At 43.0% G+C, this 16280-nt stretch overlaps 1 protein-coding gene across 2 annotated transcripts in view; it reads right to left on the bottom strand.

Moving 5' to 3' along the window:
* Nucleotides 1-4050, bottom strand: part of iqsec3a (IQ motif and Sec7 domain ArfGEF 3a) — a 45150-nt gene extending 41100 nt beyond the window's left edge. For both annotated transcript variants that reach the window (XM_068717426.1, XM_068717428.1), the window contains exon 1: nt 3296-4050. In XM_068717426.1, the coding sequence (XP_068573527.1) occupies nt 3296-3985 (690 nt within the window). In that variant the 5' untranslated portion in view covers nt 3986-4050. The remainder of the gene's footprint in view (nt 1-3295) is intronic.
* Between the last annotated feature and the right edge of the window lie 12230 nt (nt 4051-16280).

Genomic DNA, 16280 nt, shown 5'->3' with positions numbered 1-16280 from the left:
TAGCCTTCATGCACACTGTCTTACAGCACAGAACCATCTGCATGATTAATGAGATGATTATATAACAGCAAAACTGGGACACAACTAACGCTGACTGTATTACAAGATGAGGATGACAATAAAAGGCTTGACGTCATCAGACGATGGTGATCAGTTAAGCTGAGACATCATTGACCAAAGTCAGTTTGTGAAAAAAAGGTCAGCGGTTACTGAAAGACTAATTCTAACGCAGCAAAAAAAAAATGCTGCAAAACAACACGAGACGACACAGCAGCAACCTAATGAACAATGTCATCACATTTGTGAATCCATGCCTTTTTGCATCAGCAGTTTTTGGACGAGCTGCTTGTTTGATATTTCTTGTCGTCGTGTCGCTTGCGCATTTAAGTGGCATGATGAGTGCCATCAAATTTAACTTTTCCCCGTTGCGTGTTCCACTTCATGGAGATGAATGCCTTTTGATTCACGGGTACCTCAATTTCTCAAGCAGAGATTAGCAGCAATTACAGAGCGGGAACAGTCGTTTCATGTCGCGTCTAATCACAAAAACAAAAGGCTGTACCGTCTGCGAAGATTGATCCGGCATCACTTTCTTTACCAAAACCTCTCCGTTTGATGAACAACTTTTGGAGTAAATTTGTCCGTGCTTTACAAACAGGGAGAAGTGTTCCTGAGGCTTTTGCTGGAGAGTTTTAATAGACTCAGAGACTCAGATGACATCAGAGCAACACTGAAAAACTATTTAAAAGGAGTAACCATAACCTTTGTGCATGAGGTGTGGTTATTGTATGGCACAAGGAATTTGTATTTGTTTATATCAATAAAAATAAGAATAAAATGTATAGAAATGCATCTTAATTTAATGAACAAAACTTCCCAAGGCAGGAAAATGTACTTGTAAATTCACCAGCGTTCTACTGTAAGACATAATTTTAAATTCAGTGAGGTGCTAAATTTAAACCAGCTAAAAAGTTGAACTGGATGAACTTCATCCCGAGGTTCCTCCCCTGCAATCAAGGTATCGCCTCGCAGATCCAATTACCCTGACATTGATCTGCTGATTCATCAAGCCCCGGCACCCCCAACTGCACCGACACGAGATCAATCTAGCTGATCGCGTATCTCCAGCATTGTTGACAACGAGATAGTGGGAGAGATGTGAGATTAAAGGAGTGAGAATGGAGGTGAGAGGGAGACACAGGTAAGCAGCTGAGGCTAAAAGAACCTTTAGTATCGAATAAGTAAGCGATGAGTGAGGAGAGGACTGAGTGGAGATGGAGCTGACAGAGAGAGAAATAAGGCAACCGTGCCACTCAAATGAATTTCTTTCATCGGTCGCTTGGACGGTGGATTTTTAGCAAACATCCGCCATAATGCTTCAGTAGCTCATCTTGCATTTTCGTGTGTTGAATTGAAATTGAAACAAATATTGACAAAGAAGAGCAGTGTCATTTGGATGGTGATGTATCTTCACAGTCTGTGCCCTGAGGCTGAGAAACACTTGAAACCAGAGCGACTATGTTTACCGATTGTTCTGGGTTGTTGATTGTCAATTGAGTAAGCCACACCACACTTACAGGAATGGAAGTCAATACCAGAGACTTCCGCAACCTTTATCCAACAGTTTATCCAATCAAATTGTAAAACCTGACAAAAAAAAAAAAAAAAAACATGCATGATGTGCAATCGGTATATTTAGGTCTGCAACTGAGAGAAATCTCCTTTTGTTGATTTCCCAGAGCTCAGGTCGATTTCTTGTAATATCCTAACCAACAGTCCATCATCCAAAGATGATCAAGTTAAATGTTATAAAACAGAGGAAAGCTGCGCCAAGCCATACAACCGAGGAGCTGGGATCTGTAAAACCTTGGCTGTTCTGCTGGAAAATGACTCTTAACAATTCAGTTTTGCACTTCTATACAGTTGTGGCATGCACACAAGACAGATTAAAAAAAAAAAAAAGATTTAACAAATGAGCAGAGGCTGAAACATGACTGGAAAAACACAGGAGCACTCATTTCCCATAATGCAACATAACAGCATTTTATTAGACCCATGCTGCCTCCTAAATGCCTACTTCTTTACAAACCACACACTTTGTAATGCAAACCGTCTGTTAAAAGTTGTAGGTGTCAAGTCCAGACCAAGGCAACCCCGATGACATCATTATGACGTCACGAGGGTTCTTTTTTTCAAACGCATGGAAATTATACAACTGCTTTCTCGGGCTTGTGACGAGAAAACTGAACTTCATGTGCAACATAAAATATCAAATGATGGTGAAAATGATTAAGCTCTAATAATATTATGCATCGCAATGAAGATCTGAGTTGCGGAAGACTGATCAGGAGCACAGACCGAGCCCCACAAGTGTGCCCCACAACTCTGCTGCCTTACCTGGTTGAAGATCCATGGACTGGAGAATGTCGGTTAGATGGATCACAATGAAAACGAATGGCGAATGTTTGATGGTTCTTGAAATGGAGATGATTATGTAATGATTTCCAACTCCCTGGTGAACAGCGTGATAAGAGCACAAACATGAGAACATGGAAATGCACGTTTGAATACAGTCACAGTTCATAGACATATCGGTTTTCAGACAAAATCAGTTGAACCGGCTGCAACAAGATGAGAACAGATAACAGTCACATGCTTTTATTCTTCATGGAAATGGGGGCTTTTCATCATCCAGAGGATCTCATAAAGCAGCAGAGAAAAGACAAACAAAAAGGCTTTCCATTCATGCGGATACAAACGCAATTTGTTTGCACATTGTCTTTATTTTACCCTGATGCGTGTGCGTGTACGTATGTGTATATACAGTGTATAAAACTTAACGTACATGAGTTGCTCTACTTCCAGTAAATTACAACACAGCAGTAAAATATGGTCGTATAAATTCTATAGTACTTTCAGAAGACATACACTCACAATCCAAATTTGGTGAGAGACAAAATCATGTATGGATGATGATGATGATAAAATGATAATGATGGTCATGACATGACTATGATGGTTCATGAAAATGAAGAAAAGGAAGCTCATCATTAGTTGACACAGTCTAGAAGTGCCAAAAGGGATCAATGCGACAAACAACGACAAAAATCTAAATCTCATCAAACACTAGCTTCTCTCCCAAAACCACAAGTTTCCTCTTCAGACAGGAACATCACAAACATGTCAGACCACAAGACGTACAATACACACAAGCCAAGTTACTGTACCAGCCGCCCTCCCGCTCCCCTCACCCAAACAACACACCAACCCTCCCCCATCCCCAACACAACCCTACCTGCTTATTTTTGAGGTCAAGCGAGAGCTCATAGTCGGAGGTGGTGGAGTGTGAGCCGGCCCCGTTGCGCTGCACCCTCAAGGGCGACGCCGTGTGGTGCAGGCTGGCTCTCCTCCCCGCCCCACCTCCTTTTGCTCCTCCCCCTTCTTCCTCCTCCTCTTCTTCCTGTGCTGCTTCGCCCTCACGCCGCCCGGCCTGTGCCTCCTCTCCCTCTTGCTTTCTCTTTGCCTCCACAACTTCTTCCAGCGTTTCCGTCTCTTGCTCCACCACCACCTGCTCCTCTCTGCAAGGTGAAGGGGCTTCAGGGGCGTCCTGTGCCGCCTCCTCGCTCGGAACCTCGACTTGGGGCTGAGGCTGAGGCTGTGGCTGAAGCTGAGGCTGTGGCTGAAGCTGAGGCTGAGGCTCGGGCTCCGGTGCAGGCTGGTATTGGGGTTCAGGCTCCGGCTGAGGATTGGTTTCAGGCAGGGGCTGAGGTTGAGTCTGCGGTTGGGGCTCACACTGAGGCTGTGGCGGATGAATCTGTGGCTGAGTCTCTTGCTGCTGTTGCTCGGGCTGAGGTTGCGGTTGTGACTCGACCTCACCCTGCAGCTCCCCCTCTCCTCCCTTCCCTTCCTCCCCAATAGACGAGTCTGGAGAAAGGTCATCGCTGCAGAAAGGAGGAGAAAACGCAGAGTGAGGTTGCTGCTGCATCCGTGGTGAGCTCTGACCTCTTCTCCAGGCTGCCTGGGTTAGTGGTAAGAAGTTGACCCTTTTTTTTTTTTTTTTTTTTTTTTTTTTTTTTGCATGATCTGTCTCACTCTGCTATCGATTGTGTGCAGGGCCAGGTCTTCTGTCTACCTGCTCTGTTCTGTCTGCTTCTCTTGTCCGTCTAGACACCGACAGACAATGAAACAATGAAGTAAAAATGTACAGCACAGAACAGCTGACAAAACCAGTGTACACAAGTGAAAGAAGGATCAAGAGCGATTATTTATTTCAGCAAAATCTACAGAAGAGAACGTGTGAAAAAACAAGAAAGCCGACGGCCAAAAGTGACACACACCCAACACACACTCACACACACACACACACACACACACACACAGACATGGGGGACAGTCATGCAGCTATTACAATTGTCTCTACGCTTTGTGGCCTATATGTTTGAATGGTTGCATGTATGAGTGTTAGCGGGGAGGTGGCTTTTTATGGTGTAGTTAAACAATAATGTAACACAAGAGGGGATGTGGGAATCTGTGTTGCTGTGTTTCGGTTCCCTCTTTTTCCTTCTCTTTTCTTCTAGACGCCCCCTATAAAGAATATATATACGTTGGCTCCAGCTTACTTTCTCTTTGTGTCTATCTTCAGGGTTGAGTTTGAGTTTTATCGATCCTGTCGGTCATTGCTGTCGTGTTGTTTCTGCGTGGATGTCGTACATGCCTTGAAAATGAGTTTGACACCGCGGTACAGGCTTCTCTGTCACGCCGGTGTTATTAACAGGGGGACACGTTCGAGCAAAATGACCTGTCAACCAAAAGACACATCCGTAAAAGTCTCGTTTAACAGCAGCCATTGTGACATGCCATTGAAAGGTAAATGGGTATAATTATGGTGGGTCAGGGCCCCAGCATTGTGCATGCTGGCTCACTGGATTGGCTGTGACACACTAAATACTACAGGTACATAATTAAGACATTTCCATTTCAGGTTCTGATGGTGCAAGTCAGTAGGATACACCGTCTGGAAACCATGAATGTTGAGATATTTAATTGGATAAATGAAAGCTTTTGACCTGCTAGTGGAGCTAGATAAAATGTCATAAGCATGGACAGAAATCTGTGTATTCGCAGAAAAAGCGTTGACGGGTAGGAAAATGTAACCTCTACATACTGTATGTGTGTATTTGTGGCTAAAATGTGCGGTGTGTTTTGTGTGTACGCAGCCTTAAATCTGAAAAAAAATGTCTCAAACTTGATTTGTGTGCAGCAAGATCCCGTCTGCTTCCTCTTCCTGCACAGGAGGCTCACTTCTCATCTTCATCCCACATGGCAGCACATACAGGCTTGAGGAGAAAGTATCTTTAGCGGGGATATAGCTGGGTCTACAACTTCTAAAAAAGAGCTTGTGCGAGTAATGAATAATGAATAGAGAAATAAAGTCTGCCGCTCCAACACTCAGCTTGCAGGTGAGCTTTTCACTTGAGCAAAAAATAGATCTGCCTGAAAAAAAAAAACAGAGGACTTCTTTCAGGATGAGAGTCGTTCTGTTGCCTACCTACCGTCTCCGCTCACAATGCTTCCGCTCATTGTTGTGAATCCAAATTTTTCCGATTTGCATTTTGCGGGAGCGCTTGTTCTGGTGGGAGATAATCTGACAACCAACAGGCTACGTGCGGCTGGATTTTTAAAAAGTTACACGGGCTTTGGATAAGGTGTTCAAGGGGATTATTTGTGAGGGGACACAGTAAAAAAAAAAATCTCCATATTAAATGACTGATAACATATGCATGTGTGTGTGTGTGTGTGTGTGTATTTATGTGAAGCATAGAGTCATTGTCAACAACTCCAACGACGGCTTCGCTTTCCTCCAACCTCTAAGTCTGTCACTCACACTCTCTCTCTGCATATCAACTTTTCTCATCCTCTTTCCTTTCATCCATTTTGTCAAGCTCCCTGTTATCCTCTCTGTCCAACCGTCCCTCTTACACTCACACACACACACACACACACACACACACACACACACACACACACACACGTCAGTCTGTCCTCCTCCAGGTAAGGAGATTGAGCGGTTCCAGGTGTCAACGTGACTGACGAGGCGGAGACAAGCCCTGGATGCTGCCTCTCTCTCTCTCTCTCTCTCTCTCTCTCTCTCTCTCTCCTCTCATCTTTCCATACGTCAGTATTGAAGACGGATGAGCGAGCGCCAGCGGCCTCACTGCATTCTGTCCACAACACAATCACAGCGCTCGCTTATGTCTTCGGCTCTCTCTGCCATAATCGCTAACAAGCCGGTGCTGTAGTCTGATGTGAGTTCAGGTCTGTGTGCTGGCGGCTTGTGTTGTTTATATAGTCTGCACTTATAATACAACGTCGATTTGAATCGGGGCGCATGCTGCATTCTGCTTCTGGCTGCATACAGTTTCCATATGTGCAGCCTTTGCATCTGTGTGGCATGTTGCAGCATTGCAGGGATGTGAAACATTGTGCAGAGTACATGTGAATATAGTGTTCAGACATGCAGTTTTTAATGTGCTTTCTGTGTATGTGTGTGAATAAGTACAGCTCCTTTGGTCAATGGTGGAAGGAATATTTGGAGACGGTTTTGGTTAGGTTCAGGTACAAACATGGCTTGTTCAGGTTAGGCTGTCACTTCCCAACAGTCTCCTGACTCTCCGTCTTTGCTCCTGTCAAAATGACTTCCTCCTTAAACGTGACGATATCTAGTTCTGGGGTACCTGCTGAAACTGCTGATGCTGTGTTTTTTTTCTTCTTGAAAGGACCTTCTCCTTTAAATACAGTTTGGTAGTTTAGTCCAGTGGTTTCCAACTCCCTCCAAAAAGTCACAAATAAATGATCATATTAACCAAAATGTCTAACTCTTCCTTTTAATGTGGATGAGAAAAATAAAAAGGATCACGATTTACATTTAGAAGGGCACATAAATATACTATAATATGTTATTATATACTATAATATCATATAACATATTACAACCCAAACTTTTTTTTCATATTTTCTGATGCCAGTATCCAGCAGCCATTGCAGGTACTATATCTTCTGCATTCGAAAATTCAAAATGTGTTCAACAACCAGGGTGGAGCAGTTCCACTGGGACAGAGGGTAAAATACTGGTACCGTTGAGATCCAATGCTGACTACAGCCACTGAGCATCTGTTGCACCGAGCGTATGACATCGGACAGGAGGTCCACTGATTATACCCTCAGTGTGAACTCAGCCGTGGGCCGCTTCGACTTTCATTAACCTTGATCGTGCAGCTTTTGCCGCGTCATCGGCATAAGAGGTGTGCAGCAGCAGAGATGAGGTATCGTGCCGTGTGACTCGTGGGGTCAAAGGGTCTTTCCTCTGGCGGACTGAGTCGCTGAAGAGGGCATCATGTGAAAAAAAAAACCCATGTCAGCAGAAGTCATAGCAAATGAAATCCCTGAAGAAGCTGCTAGCTACTATGCTTTTTTGTTCAAGAAAGCAGTTTTCTTTCTATATATATATATATATATATATATATATATATATATATATATTCTCATACTGTTCATAGAGAATTAATCAGTTCATCAGGCAGAATACAAGGACTGGAGAGCAGAAGATTCTGCATAAATAAGCATATTTCTTTCTTCTGATGAATGCAGAGGGTAATGTATGGAGCACATGTGCTGAATACAAAACCCAAGCGTATTTGAAATTCATCAAAGTTTCTGCAAGAAGTAGAAACATGACGTAGGGCCACATTCACAACAGAGATTTCCGACCGACTGAAGTATTAAAGTATATTATGAAAAATGTTAAAATGCTGCATTATTCCCCTTAACAGGGCGCAAATATCTGAGTCTTAGAGGGAATTAAAAGAAGTAAACGCACAGATTCAGCAAACCGTATCATTATTAATGGCCTAGCTTGGTGAACCTTGTTAACCTCCATGTGAACACGCATTTACCACTGTTCAGTGCGGGGCACTTCATTGACTTTCACTTATTTTGTGTCACTGTTAAATATGAAATGCTGGTGTGAGTGGTCAGGGCTGCAGTGGGAGAAATGTGCGTTTGTGTGTGTGACTGCAACGTTGCTTCCATTAAATGTTACCTGTCACGTGACATTATTACCTGAGCCATTGCATAACCTCGTCTACAACATCTGTAACTCTGACAGAGGCTATATCCCCTTTATGGCTCTTTATCATATCTCGGTAGCTAGCAAATGCCAGGCGCTGTTCCCTTCATGTTACGGATCAGAGGCTTTTTTTTTTATGAACGATCTTACGGAGAAATTGAGACTCTACAGTTGATATTCTCTCCACCACGTTACCAGCTACAAGCTTGACCGTTTCCCTCGGAGTTCCCTTTTTTTCGGAGCTGTAGCGCCGGCATCGTCCTCTTCCTTGATGCATCTCGCCACCAACCAGAGTCGTGGAGCTGTGTGTAAACAGCTGCTTCTTCAATTTGGAAGAAGAGTTCTTTGCTCATACCCCAGGCATAATTTGCACTTCACTGCGATGTTCTCGTAATGGATTGCTTACCTGGAAATGTAACTAAATGATAACTTGAATTGCAAACTAACGTCATTACTCATTGCAACACAAATTGTATCTGACCGCTCTTGTCGGACTATTCCCCCAACACTGGGTCTGGCTGTGTGGATATGAATCATGAGATGAGGCAGAGCGTGAGGGTGACGGTACAGAAAGAAAGCTCTGACTCAGGAAATGAAGGAGCGAAAGCCTGATCTCACCAAACAATACTGACGTACAAAAAAAAAACCCCAACTGGTCATGGGAGTACGTAGTTGGTTTGATCGATTGTATAACATCTTCTGTGGCTCTAGCAACTTTGTAAAGACTGAGAAAATACCCCTGGTTATCATTAGCCCAAGACGTGGGTGTTTATACAGGGCGGGTTAAAGGAAAATTCAACAAGCTGCATTATGGGAATTGTGGGATCTACCATCTTTTAAGCTTGATCCATTAAATCAGGACATCTTAAACTCTGCTGCGTCGACAATTTTGAAATTTGTCGCACAAGTCCTCCGACTTAATGCAAGTGCAGTAATATACCTTGAAATGCCCCTTTGCGTGATAAGAAAGCGCCCAAAATGTGGCACACGGCATAGTGCCCCCCAGTCTCCTAGCAATCGTTGGTGTAGGACTACACTGCAACAGCAAATATGTTTTGAAGGAAACACAACAGAATGAGGAGCTGCTGTTGATTAACTGTCTGTTTAGGCTCTAGCATCACTTGGTTAGGTTGGATGCTCTGGTTTACTCCTGAAAAAGTCAGCAGTGACTTGACAACATGATGTGTTTATTGACATTTAACTGAAATCTCAGTCGGTTCAGAACCTTAACCAAAGTGCTTTTGCCTGCTCAAATCCAACCATTGAAAGTTCAATGCTTTGTATACCGCACCATTCTGACAGTACGATACAAGAGGACAGACTCTTCAGAGAGAATAAAGGCCTTAAATATAAAATCAAATTCATCCATCAGGGCCTCCTTTTATGAACGGATGATAAACCACATCTAGTCTTTGAGTCGCTGGTTTCCTTGATCCCGTTCAAACGGAAACATACATCCGCTATCCACACCCATCTGCAGCTCCCCTCGCTCCCATAACAACTACCATCTTGTTTCAAAGCAAAGACAAGTAAAGCATGTTTGCAGCACATTCTTGGTCACGTTGTCCGAAGAAGCTTTTGTGTAGAATGGCTCACAAATATAGCTTTGACATGTTTAAATCATGAGATGGACACTGGACGAGTCACATGGTGAACTGTCTCTGTGCTTTTCTTTTTTTTCCCTCCCAGAGGAAAAAGAAGTCAATTTGCAGTTATTAGTGATTTAAAGCATTCTAGGTTAAAGGTCATTTTGAAAACTGAAATTGATCGGTCTATCTAGAATAGCACTGATCAGATCAGATACAATATGGAAAATGGTCTAAGATGTAATGAACTGTTGTCTTGTTAAAAAGCTGGAAGATTGAGGTGATAAAGTGCTATTTGAATAGTTAAATAGACATAAAATATGCATGAAGTTACTGTGCTCCTATACCAAGCATGGCTAACTCTACCCTGTGAAATTCCCCAGTGATGCATGCGAGGTGGCATTCTCTTCGTGCTTTCTGCTCACCTCATGGGATCAACCCTGCAGGCGCGGATTGGTTATGGAGATGCCAATCAATCGTGCGCTCACTTGAGTGAGGACGACACCGCTCATAAATAGCACTCTTTAGCAAGAAAGAGGCAAAGCGACGAGAAGAAAGCTGGCGTAAAAAGGGAGGCAGTCCTGTACTTTTTATATGCAATCCATGCATTCTGGGCACTGGGAGTTGACCGAAGAGGACTGAGATCAATGTCGACCAGTTTATGTTTCTGGAAAAAGCACAGAATCAGCCTCCAGCTCTTGTTAAAATCCCATAGAGACATTCTTTAATGGCGGGCCAGTGATAAGTATCTCAGGGTGAGCAGGTTGAGGTGAGACTACAGAACAGCACACGGCACACTCAGACGCTCGCCTCCTGCTGTACAGGGTTAGCCTTTTATTTATCGTGTTGAATTTTAAGAGCGAACGAGGATAGTCGCCCTGAAGGATTTAAGAACAAACTGCTTGCACATACTGTACGAAATACACACAGACCATTATAACCACAGGCATTCCCATGCAATGTCAATGTGACGTCTTTCCAGCAACAACAGAGCACAGGGTATAAAAACAGGTTGGGCTTGTGAAATATGCAACACAGGGTTTCAAATTGAATCTCTTCAAAAGCCGATGCCCCGGGATGTGGATAAAATGGAGGAAGAGGTAGAAAGAGAAAGGGGGAGCGAGGCGGCAGCGGTGGAAATTGCATCGTAGATTTATGGTTGACGTACCGCAAGCACAGATATATACACAGCCCAGTACTCAGGGTCAGGACTTCAAGGATGTAAAATGATGCATTCATCACTCAATGTCACAGAATGTCATTCATAAATCTGGTTGGATATCATCCCAATAGTAGAGAAACACGCTTCTGTACTATTATACTACTTTTGGAGACATGCCTAAATTACTTTCAATTGAATGGTTGTTGTTTTTTTTCTAATTGAGGAAGTATCATATCTTTAGAGACGGCATACAGTTATTGGTCTTGGCTATAAAGTCCCAAGTCATGTCCAAGTCATTTGCCAAATTTGTTGCAAATTTCGTGGCAATCCATCTTATAGTTGTTGAGATTTTGACTCAAAACCACACAAGTGAACTTCACGGTGGCGCTAGAGAAATAATAGAGGGAACACTGAAGTCTCAAGGATATACGAATGTATGTCCAAAGTTCTTGAGATAGGTGTCACTCTACTCTGAAATTAGACAAATTGTTTCATGAATGTGATATGAAGTTAGCTCATGCATGCGATTTTGAAGGGCTTTAAATTTGAATTGCTACATCGGAATGTCCTGGTTCTCTCCGCATCTTTTTATGGGTGCCTAACAGAGAAGCATAAAGAAAAGGAGGTGTTCAAGAACAACAATGCCCGGAGAAAGAATTTGACTGCTGCTTTGCCTCGTTGTGAGTGGAACAAACAATTGAGCCGTCCCCCAACCCTGATGATTTCACAAGCTAATTGCCTATTATGTGGCCCATTGGGGGGAAATAACTGGTTCTTTTTTTTCCCTTATTTGGCTCACTTTCTTTTTCACATATCTGAAAATATCCTCAGGCGGTTTACCGATGCTCGAGTGTCTTGTTTGAAAAGGACCACATGACGACAGAGGCTCTTTGATGATAAAAACACAGGAGCTTGGAAATACTGGAGATGGGTTAGAAATATCTTATAAATAAGTCAGAATTTGATTTAGATATGAAACAAATCCACGGTGCACACTATTGATTCGACTGCTCTACAGCAACTTGCTGCAGTGGGGCTTATTGCGGTTAAATAGTTATTGGCTCACAAGTAGGACAAACTATAACGGAGTGTAATAAAATGAATCAAGGACACTTCTTAGTGGGTCTGAAGTGATGCGACATCACGAGTGTCAGATGATTCAGCTGGCACAGTATTGTATTCATCGTAATTCACCGCACAGTGGTTATAATGGAAGTGCGGGTTGTCATCCCAGTTAAATCTTGGCTGCGTTCTCAGCAATTGAGAGTTGAAAGTGAAACAAAAGAGTTGGAAAAAGCCACTGCTGTGGAATGACGGGGCAGCTGTACATTTTAGATCTCTTAGATAAGAGTTAGGAGTAGAACAGAAAGATTTGAAATCAAGTTATTAAGAACTTTAAAGAGTGATTACACATTGCCAGCATGTTGTAGTATAGCTTGCGTACGCATAGTGAGAAAGAAATGGAAGAAGAGAATGAGCAGGAAGATGAAACGGTTCCGATCAAATTAAATCAGAATGTGAATTTGCGCAAAAATTCTTAAATAAATCATCTTCGGTGTCCTGTTCATGTGTCCCGTTTTCAGTGAGGCCATTTCTATCACAAATCAACTCCCTCCACAAGACCAAATATTGAACTGTAAACTAGAATGAGCTGCCTTCAGTATTTCATACTTCTTACTCATGCGCTTATTGAATAAGAGAAGACGAGCCACCCGCAGCACCCACCATGATCTGGAGTCCCCCAGGAGCTACTTTATATGTGTGTGTGTGTGGGGGGGGGGGGGCGAGCATGCACAGATAGATATTATACTTTCAAATGTAATGACATTTCTCTTGGAATTAGCAAGTTTATTCTGATTAAGGTGTTTATGTAAGCCATTGAGCCCTCAGTAATATTAGTGGATTTAAAGGCTTAACCCAAAATCTATTTTAGGTTTGAAAGCTGGATGTAAAAGTCCAGAGTAAGGGGGTGTTTCGTGATTCATGAAAGAATTAACGCAATATTTGATTGGTAAATATGCCATCATTATCATTAGAAACTGTAGCACACGAGAACAGAAGGCTTGACAGGCAACATTAGTTAATGGTGGTGGGGCTTAGCAAACCAAATCAGTGTACGCCAGTTCAAAAAGAGACCAGAAACACGGCAGTGATGAAAACGCCACTGTCAACAGACAAACAGTGGACAAAGAGGAAGGGTCCAGGACGGACAAGGAGATGAATTGGGGACATTAAAGTGCCTGGTTGACAGAAAAGAAATACCCATAGACTGATTCTCCAAATGGCAGAAAGAGTTGTCAGACCACCGAGGGGAATCAGAGGCAGCGACCGACATGGAGATAACTCCAGACTTTCATTACATCCAGCAGGAGAGAGGAAATGAGGGGCCAAATTTATGTTGGGAGTTTGAAGTTACTCAAGAATATCCATGGACTCACTGTGAAATTTCAGAATGGGAGGGTGACAAGATGAAGCGGTCTCGGCAGCAGAGGGGACAGATCCACGAATGCAAGAGAGAGGCTCACAGTCATGGACCATATCTCCAAAATGATTTAGATAGAAATGATGAAAGGCAAGCTGAGATATGGAAATGAAGGATCAACTGTAAAATATGGATTCCAGCACTTCTGAAGGGAGAACCAGTGACAAATGCTGGAAATGTAAGACACAGGAAAGGAAGGAATGCATCATTTGTCACAAAGCTAATGTTCTCACTGAGCTCAAGGTGATCCCACTGACTGTTTTCTGAAATACTTGATAGATTTATTAATTGTCAGCTGCTAGGGAAACCAAAACAACTAGAACGCTCCCAAGCTGAGGGAAACTGCAAAGTCGGGTGATCATTTTCAAAATATTGATTTCTCACAAGGGTTGAGTTTCTGATTGACTTGATTGCAATTCTCTATTTCTCTGTTTTGAAGGTGGTATCGTACATACGGCACTCATTTTGGTGGTGGCTGCTGACAATACTTTTCTCCTGCAGATTACTCTTGCTTTCTTGCTATATTTATGGATATAGAAAACAAATGAGAGTTTGATATGTTTGTGACATGAACTGAATTACAATCCTACACAAAACAAATGCTATGCCGTGATACTCATAGCAAAATCAGATCCAGTCTAAGCCATTTGTACAGCAGTATAGTGAGGTGGTGTCAACAGAAATGGAGAACATCAATCCACTTCCTGCACCTTCAGCAACCTAAAAAACCTGCTGATGATCACACACACACACACACACACACACACACACACACACACACACACACACACACACACACACACACACTCTGAAAAGAGAATAACAGTAGAGCACATTTGGCATCTGATAAAACATTGGAAAACTCTTCACTGTATTACACCAGAGTAGGCCTTGACGCCCATAAACACACACACACACACACACACACACACACACACACACACACACACACACACACACATAGACAGACTCAGCACAGCATCGCCGGATACCTAATGCAGCCAAACACAGCAGCCAAAAATACAAGGGGACCATGAGACAAACACACACACACACACACACACACACACACACACACACACACACACACACACACACACACACACACACACACACACAATAAATACAAGTTGTTCAGTTTGTTATACCACAGACAAGACTGTCTCTACTTACAAATACAGTAACATAGCAATAGCCTGGAACGTCACACATCATCTTTCGTCACAAGACGTTAAAGTAAAAAGAGATTATTCCAAGTTTGTACAAATAGAGCCTTGCAGTAAATAAAGGGGGCTTGGAAGTTGTTGATAGTTAAATTCTGCATAGTGTTCAGAGAGAGGATGCTAACCCTGGCCACTAATATTATTTCACTGTGCTATGACAACGCCGCACTACTTCCTGCTTTAGCACACGAGTCGTTTTAAACGACTAATGCTGTCAATTTCTGTTGGAGAACAGTCTCCAGATTATGTGCACAGATTTACAGTGTGAAGCTATTTATTTCTTTTCCTTACAGGGTGTATTTGTCACCAGCTACAAAAGGGGGGGGGGGGGGGGGGGAGCAGGTTGTTTATTGTGACGACGGAGCCGAGGCAGAAGAGGCATGGTCTGTCATCGGGCTCTCTATTATCTGTCACTGTTCTCACACACACACACATGCTCACGCTCATATACTCCAAATCAGTCTCCCCTCATCGGTGAAATTGCTTTCAAGGGAAGGGTAACAAAAATAATGTTTCACTGTGCTCATTCTACGGCGACAAAAAAAAAAAAAAAAATCAAGTTAAGCCAGAAGGTGACCAGCGTTGTGTTTCCATCGACTCTCCTCTTGAAAGTGGCGAGATGTTATGCCATCACCGAGCCGATAAGAGCGGCAGAAAATTCAATTACATCTCAGTGAAATGTGAAAGGTTTTTCTTCCAGAGTGAGAGCCCGTCCACGCCTGTGTGGACCTTCACCTTCAATCTTTTCACTGACTTCGGAGGCGACGTGGGTCTTTCGAGAGCGACCAGTCCGGTCGGCTCTGGTGTCACAGCAGGTCTATCACAAAATGGGCTTTGTGGGCTACTGTAGAAGCAAACTAATGGTGCGTTTCATGGTTTCCAAATGGGGGTGAAAGAGTGGAACCCAAAAAAAAAAAGAAGGACACCTGGTGTGCAATAATAAGTCTGACTTCACCAACAATGTCCTTTACGTTACGAGGCCAAAACTAAGCCGTACTTTGAACGACTGTGAGTCATTAACACAGTTTTCAGCTTCTTTCTCTTTCTTTTTTCTGTTCAAGGTCTCAGAATGGATCTTCATCTTGAAGGCTTCTGCGTGGTTCAGTTCAACATAAAAGTGGATTTTTCTTTCTTTTTTTTTTTTTTCCCGTACTGGCACCGCTGGGTCTGTTTTAACAAGTAACTCATTTTGACCACCCATCACCTCTTCAAAACAAGCCTTGAACTGACAGGGAATGACACAGCCTGACATACACACTGCAAAGATGACTCACACACACACACACACACACACACACACACACACACACACACACACACACACACACACACACACACACACACACACACACACACACAGCTGAAGTCATGGTAACGGGCTCCACACTGTGCACAAAAGCATGACGGAGTAAAAAGGGATGCTCTCTGAAACATTTCCTTTCATCAGCATCCAGTCGTCTAAAGATGGTGTTTTCATTTGAGCAGATATGTCTTCAAATACGAGTCCTTCTTAGAAACATCATTTCTAATACTGAACACATATATTTGAAACAGAGACAACATATTATACTTAAGGATGACTTTTTTTTTTACCAGATGGAAACAAGCATGTACATCATTAAATTTCCCCTCCGCAATCTAAGCCTCAACTGTGCTCCTTCCCTCCCCCTCACTCGCCTCTTTGTCATTCCCCGTCTCTCAC

This window comes from Cebidichthys violaceus, unplaced genomic scaffold (assembly GCF_023349555.1).
Source record: "Cebidichthys violaceus isolate CVI_PGR_0920_01 unplaced genomic scaffold, fCebVio1.0.p SCAF_21, whole genome shotgun sequence".
NCBI lineage: Eukaryota > Metazoa > Chordata > Actinopteri > Perciformes > Stichaeidae > Cebidichthys > Cebidichthys violaceus.
The sequence above is the reverse complement of the archived record's forward strand: the minus strand, read 5'-3'. Positions and strand labels throughout refer to the sequence as shown.